General features: G+C 45.6%; 2 protein-coding genes across 2 annotated transcripts; both read right to left on the bottom strand.

The window, feature by feature from the left end:
• Positions 1-447: 447 nt before the first annotated feature.
• LOC147525039 (uncharacterized) lies at positions 448-840 on the bottom strand. Its single transcript, XM_086577873.1, has one exon. It carries the CDS (start codon positions 838-840, stop codon positions 448-450), a length of 393 nt encoding a protein of 130 aa, XP_086433999.1.
• Positions 841-2,230: 1,390 nt separating this feature from the next.
• LOC147525038 (uncharacterized) lies at positions 2,231-3,025 on the bottom strand. Its single transcript, XM_086577867.1, has 2 exons — positions 2,710-3,025; positions 2,231-2,565 (listed from the first exon to the last, which is right to left on the bottom strand). The coding sequence occupies exons 1-2, from the start codon at positions 3,023-3,025 to the stop codon at positions 2,231-2,233; spliced, it is 651 nt and encodes a 216-aa protein (XP_086433993.1).
• Between the last annotated feature and the right edge of the window lie 2,893 nt (positions 3,026-5,918).

The raw sequence follows: 5,918 nt of genomic DNA, 5'->3' as shown, positions 1-5,918 counted from the left end.
GGTCTCTTCAGCTGCAGTTGGCTTCAACAGACTTTTCGTCCGTTTTTGCTCCTCTGATTGGATCAAGGCTTAGACCATTGGAAAGCTCTTTCCGAGCCGGTTGTTTTGACATAAGGTAGGCCCCATTCCGAGGTCTGAGTCCAAAGATATGGTCTTCGGAAGTTCTGCTGACTTTGTGTGCTGTTTCTGCCCGCGTCGACTTTTCAGCTTTTGACCGGGCTTTAGAAAGGCTTTGTCTTTTTGAATCTTGGCCTTTAATCACGAAACTCCTTAGTAACCGACCTTTGCTCCTTTATCTCGCTAAAGTGGCACATTTCTGCACATAATGGACTTTGAAACCTGAAATATATAAAAACACGTAATCAGTGTTAACTCTTAATTATTACTCACATAATTGGTCTAATAATATGACTGTTACAGGGTTAAAACTACAGTTTTGGGCTCTTATCACAACCGCCTTTTCTCGTTCCTATCCGTCACCAGTCCTCCTTCTAGAAAGCGTTTGATGGGCTCCATCCATCCACCCTCTTCCTCTGCAACCTGGCATACCTCCATTATTTCCTCTGTGCTTGGCCTCCCCAATCTTCTTACTTTTATAATCCTTTCCTCAGACCCCGGCATGGCGATGACCACATAAGCCAGAGCGTCTGCGTGTCTATCCACCCCCTGCCCTAGGTGTATAAACTGAAGCTTTGTGAATTTGCTAGCTCTTTGATGCACCACCTGCAAGTATTTGGCCATTCTTGGACATCGGGCCGCGAAACCCCCATTTGCCTGGCACACCACCAGGTTTGAATCTGAATATACTATCAAATCTTTCAGTCCCAGATCTTCTGCCATTCTCAATCCTGCTATAACGGTCTCGTACTCTACTTCATTGCTAGATGCCATGAACCCCAATTTCATGGTTATTGTCCGGCGTGACCAACACCACCCCTATACCGCTGCATGCATCGGTAGCTGACCCATCCGCAAACACTCTCCACCCATTCCGCTTATCCCAAGGATCCAGTTGATCAGGAGTCCTGTCCTTGTCTGACTCCATGACCATCTCCTCTGCCCACGTTGGGTCCTCTGCTGGGAATTCTGCCAAGAACTCTGCAATGGCCTGTGCTTTCTCTGTTGTCCTAATCTGATAATGTATCTCGTAAGAACTAAGCATCACTGCCCATTTCAACATTCGGCCCGACTTCTCCGCCCTTAACGCTTGTTTAAGTTGCAAGTTGGTCACCACCACTATCGAATGGGACTCAAAGTATGGTTTTAGCTTCATGGTGGAAAAGATCAAGGCCAAGGCATATTTCTCCATTTTGCTATACCGCGTCTCTGCGTCCAACAATGTCTTGCTTTGGAAATACACCGGTCTCTCCACTCTATCCGCTAGTCTGACCAAAATAGAACTTACCTCATACTAGGTGGCCCCTAGATACAGGTACAATTTCTCCCCCTGCTCTGGCCGCTAAAGTAATAGAGCTTTACCCAGATACCTCTTCAGCTCTTGAAATGCCTCCTCGCATTTCGGCGTCCATACGAAGTCCGGCGTGCTTCTCAACAACCGGTATAACGGCCTACACTTGTCCGATGATTTGGAAATGAATCTGTTCAATGCCGCAATCCTCCTAGCGAGACGCTGAACCTCCGTGATGTTCTGTGGCGACGACATCTCTATCAATGCTCTTATCTGTTCTAGATTAGCTTCTATTCCCCTATGAGTAACGATGTAGCCCAAGAACTTCCCAGTGGTCACCCCAAATGTGCATTTATCTTGATTCAACTTTAGATTGTATTTCTGCAGTATCCTGAACATTTCCCTCAATCCGTCTAAATGCACCTTCTCCGACATGCTCTTCTCTACCATGTCATCGATGTATATTTCCACCCCCCTCCTAATCTTGCTTTCAAACATTTTCTCCCCTAACCGCTGAAACGTGGCTCCGGCATTTTTCAACCCAAACGGCATCCTTGTATAGCAATATGTGCCGCTTTCTACCACAAATGTTGTTTTCTCCTGATCTGGCCCGTACATTGCAACTTGATTGTACCCCATCGACGCATCCATAAATGAGAATATTTTAAACCCTCCTGTCTTATCCACCAATTCATCCACCAGCGGCATGGGATAACTGTCCTTCGCGTACTCGTCATTCACATTCGTGAAATCCACACACATCCGTTACCTTGCCATTCTTTTTGGTACCGCCACCACATTGGATAACCAAATCCGTGAACTCTACCTCTCGTATATTCCGCTCCCCTTCAACCGCACCACTTCCTCGCGAATACCCTCTGCATACTTCAGTCTAATGCTCCGCATCTTTTGCCTTACCGGCTTTGCCTCTTCTCTCATGTGTAACCGATGACAGGCGAACTCAGGGTCTAACCCCGTAACCTCTTCAATGGTCCATGCAAACACGTCTTGATTTTCTGATAAGAACTGGATCAATTCCCTCTTCCATTCACCCGTCAAGCTGGCCCCTATCGCGGTAAACCTCTCCTCCTCTCCTCCCACATTTACCACTTCAATCTCATCCAGCGTCTTCGGACATGTTGCCGCCTCCCCCTTCTCTTCAACCGCAGCATTCTGTAATTGCTATGCCTACCTCTTCCTTGGATTGGAATCCTCCTCGTTAGGCCCTCAGATCAACCGTTTTACTATTCCCCTATGACTGTTATTGGTCGTCACTTGGTCTCCCCGAACTTCACACATACCCTTGGGAGTGGGAAACCGTATCACTTGATAGTAAGTTGATGGGACGACCTTCATCTCATGAATCCACCGCCTTCCTAGAATAGCATTGTATTGGGAAGACGAGTCCACCACCATGAATTGCGTGAACACAGTAACGGGGCCCGTCATTACTGGTAATAAGAGCTCTCCCATTAGCTCAGTCATGCTCCCATTGAATCCATATAAGTTAGTCCGTGGCAGCCTCAACTGTCTATGATCAATCCCCATCTCTTCCAATGCCCCTTTGAACAACAGGTCCACGGCACTGCCGTAATCCACCAATAACTGTTTCACCATATAATTGCCCATCGCCACCGTGATGACCAATGCATCTTCATGGGGGGTGTCCACCGCCCGCAAATCTGCACTGCTAAAGACTATCCTATCTCTGTCCTCTGCTTTCCCTGACCTTGCCCGCGATCTATCAGCCCGTTCGTTAACCTGCTGAATGCTCACAGTTCTTCACACTCTATCCCTGTGGGCATTATGGATTAACACTTCTCTACTGAAGATCACGTTAATGGTTCCAAGGATTCGATCTTGTTGCACTCTCATCCTTCCCTTTTCTACCGAACGCTGAACCATCCATTTTAATGCGTAACAGTCGTCGGTCTCATGATTGTGTATCTGATGATAAGCGCAGAAAGGTTTACCAGGCAACTCCCCGGATGTGTTCCGCGGCCTTTCATATCCCTGCATGTTATTTATCAACGGTAGTATTTTACTCAAGGACCTATTCAGCGGCGTAACTTCTACCTCACGGTACGATTTCCTCTCTTTGTTCTCCCTTCTAATCCCTTCGTGGTTTCTTTCATCCTTAGGGGGGTATCCGCGGTATCCCTCCCTTCCTTTCCCGGTCGCTTCCCCTTTCCTAGGTTCCCTATCTTTCTCCAAGAATAACATTGCCTTACCGGATCTCTTGGATTCCTTCTACATGCTATCCTCATATCGGATGTATTTCTCGACCTGTGGATATAGCTCATGCAATGTTACAATCTCATTCTTCGCCACCGACTGGTGTACTCCTGTCCCTGGCCGCAGTCCCCTTTCAAATGCAATCACAGCGGTCCTTTCATCTAGGTTTTCAACCTTTAAAGTCTCAGCTTTGAACCGACATAGGAATTCCCTCACAAACTCGGTGGATCTTTGTCAAACGTTGAACAATGCCGCGATATCCACAACCCGCTTTTTCTGATGAATGAAATGATCTATAAACTCTTGTTCTAGTTCTTGAAAGCTCCTTATACTTCCCACTAGTAACCGATAATACCAGTCCGATGCCCCCCCTTTCAGGATAGCCGGGAACATCATACACCGCAACCCGTCATATCTAGACTCTTGCCAGAGTGGCATTTGCTGCCGGAAATGGAGGATGTGGTCTCCTGGGTCACCTTTTCCGTTGTACCTCTCGAATCTAGGCTGGTTGAAACGCTTTGGGACTTTCGAAGCCCAAATACTATCCACCAATGGGTTGCGACTCCACCGCGACCCTTCGTCAGCTGCTCCCCCGCGACCCTTCGTCAGCTGCCTGTTAGCCTCCTTGTCATTGTTTATCATTTCTTGCACCTGCTCCACCGTCAAATAGGTTACCGGATTTTCCACCAAATTCGGCTCGTTGTTTTCTTCCTCTTCCATATCCTCGCCTGCCTCTTCCTCCATCTCTTCTTCTTCCCCTTCCATTTCCCTTCTTAATTCCTCATTCTCCTCTCTTAACCTCCCTATCTCTTCTCTCATGAGCTGCATCTCTTCCGTTTCCTATTCCTCTCTTCTGTCACCTTCTTCTCCCACCACTACCTCGGGCATCGGTTCCTATGTAGCCACCTTCTTCGGTCTCCCTACCTGTTTCTTGGGTGCCATCTCTTTCTTGCTTCTTTTCGCCACAGACGGCGCCAAATGTAAAAACCTAGACTAAGAAAACAAAGAAAATAACAATAATTGTCAATTACAACAGTCAAGACCCAGATCTCTCTCTACTCTTTTTCCTCTCTTTTCAGTCCCTTGTTTCTCTCCTTTTCCGCCCCTTTATTCTATCCACCTCCACTTCTTTATATACCCCTTCCTCCTTGATCTAGACCATCCATCCATTCCTCCATTTGACGGCCTTCCCTTTGTCGTACCTCGGCCATGTCTGCCCTTAGGGTTCCGCGGCACGGTTCCGCTGCTCCCCAACCTACCCGCTTACCTTGCCTTGCCTCATCCTCTTTGACTTAGTCCTCTGGCATATAATGGGCCACTACAGTATCCATATCCTATATTTTTGAAAAATGTCGTGTCCGCGTATCTGTGTCGTGTTGTGTACCCGTATCCGTGCTTCCTAGTATGTCATTCTTTGAGACTAGTGCAACCACCAAGTATAATGTGGAGCAGGCTTTCACTTCGATTGCAAAAGATATAATGCACGAATTGGAATATACCTACTTATTATACAATAATAATGCCTTTGGGAACGAGAAGAGTGTTTGATGATTAATGTGAGAAATTGGTTGTTTTGTTTGCAATTACACTTTGTTGGCTGTATAACATTTTAATTTACTAGTCCATCATCCATCACATTCACACAGAAGCATGTTTATTGCCAAGAGTACATGTTGGAAATTGAGCAATGTAAGGGAATTTATCAATGAGCAAGAAATAGAAATCAGGTTTAGATTGCTGAGGTTGCTCCGTTGCTCACTTCTGATGAACATCGAGATAAATTTTAATAGTGATGCCAATTGTTATAAGCGATCTGCTATACACAATTCCAACTCTGCAAATAGCTGCATGTAAGTTAATGAGTAGGAATGTTCGCTAAAAGTCATAATAAAATCTGTTTGCCTAACACAGGTTTCTGTTTTCATCCTATATAATTTCTGCTTGTCAGGCGCGCAACTCTTGGTTGTTAGTCAGACCGTAGCCGATCTATCTCTATTCTACGATTATAGATAAGAGAACATCACTGGAGGCAGGAGCACAAATTTTAAGCGAGAGTTGATTGGACTACTTGGGCAACCCCAGTTTGATTCATGCCCAAAGCATTTTGCCCATATGGGCTACACAAGTTTGCATTAAACTAATTGATTGTAGCCTGATTTTCTTAATATTTTCCCCCAAGTTTGCATTAAACTAATTTCGACAAAACTAAGAATTTAGAAATCAAACACATACAGAAAAAAATATATATAAGAAAACAACAACAAGAACAAGAACA

The sequence above is a fragment of the Coptis chinensis genome, chromosome 1 (genome assembly GCF_015680905.1).
Source record: "Coptis chinensis isolate HL-2020 chromosome 1, ASM1568090v1, whole genome shotgun sequence".
NCBI lineage: Eukaryota > Viridiplantae > Streptophyta > Magnoliopsida > Ranunculales > Ranunculaceae > Coptis > Coptis chinensis.
Note: the sequence above shows the minus strand (reverse complement) of the source record. Positions and strands in the feature narration are given on the sequence as shown.

Coding starts and splice junctions, on each gene's coding strand:
- LOC147525039 (XM_086577873.1), bottom strand. CDS start 840: ATGGCAGAAGATCTGGGACTGAAAGATTTGATAGTATATTCAGATTCA.
- LOC147525038 (XM_086577867.1), bottom strand. CDS start 3,025: ATGGTGAAACAGTTATTGGTGGATTACGGCAGTGCCGTGGACCTGTTG. Junction 2,566..2,709: donor ACGGTTTCCCACTCCCAAGG/GTATGTGTGAAG, acceptor CTGCGGTTGAAG/AGAAGGGGGAGGCGGCAACA.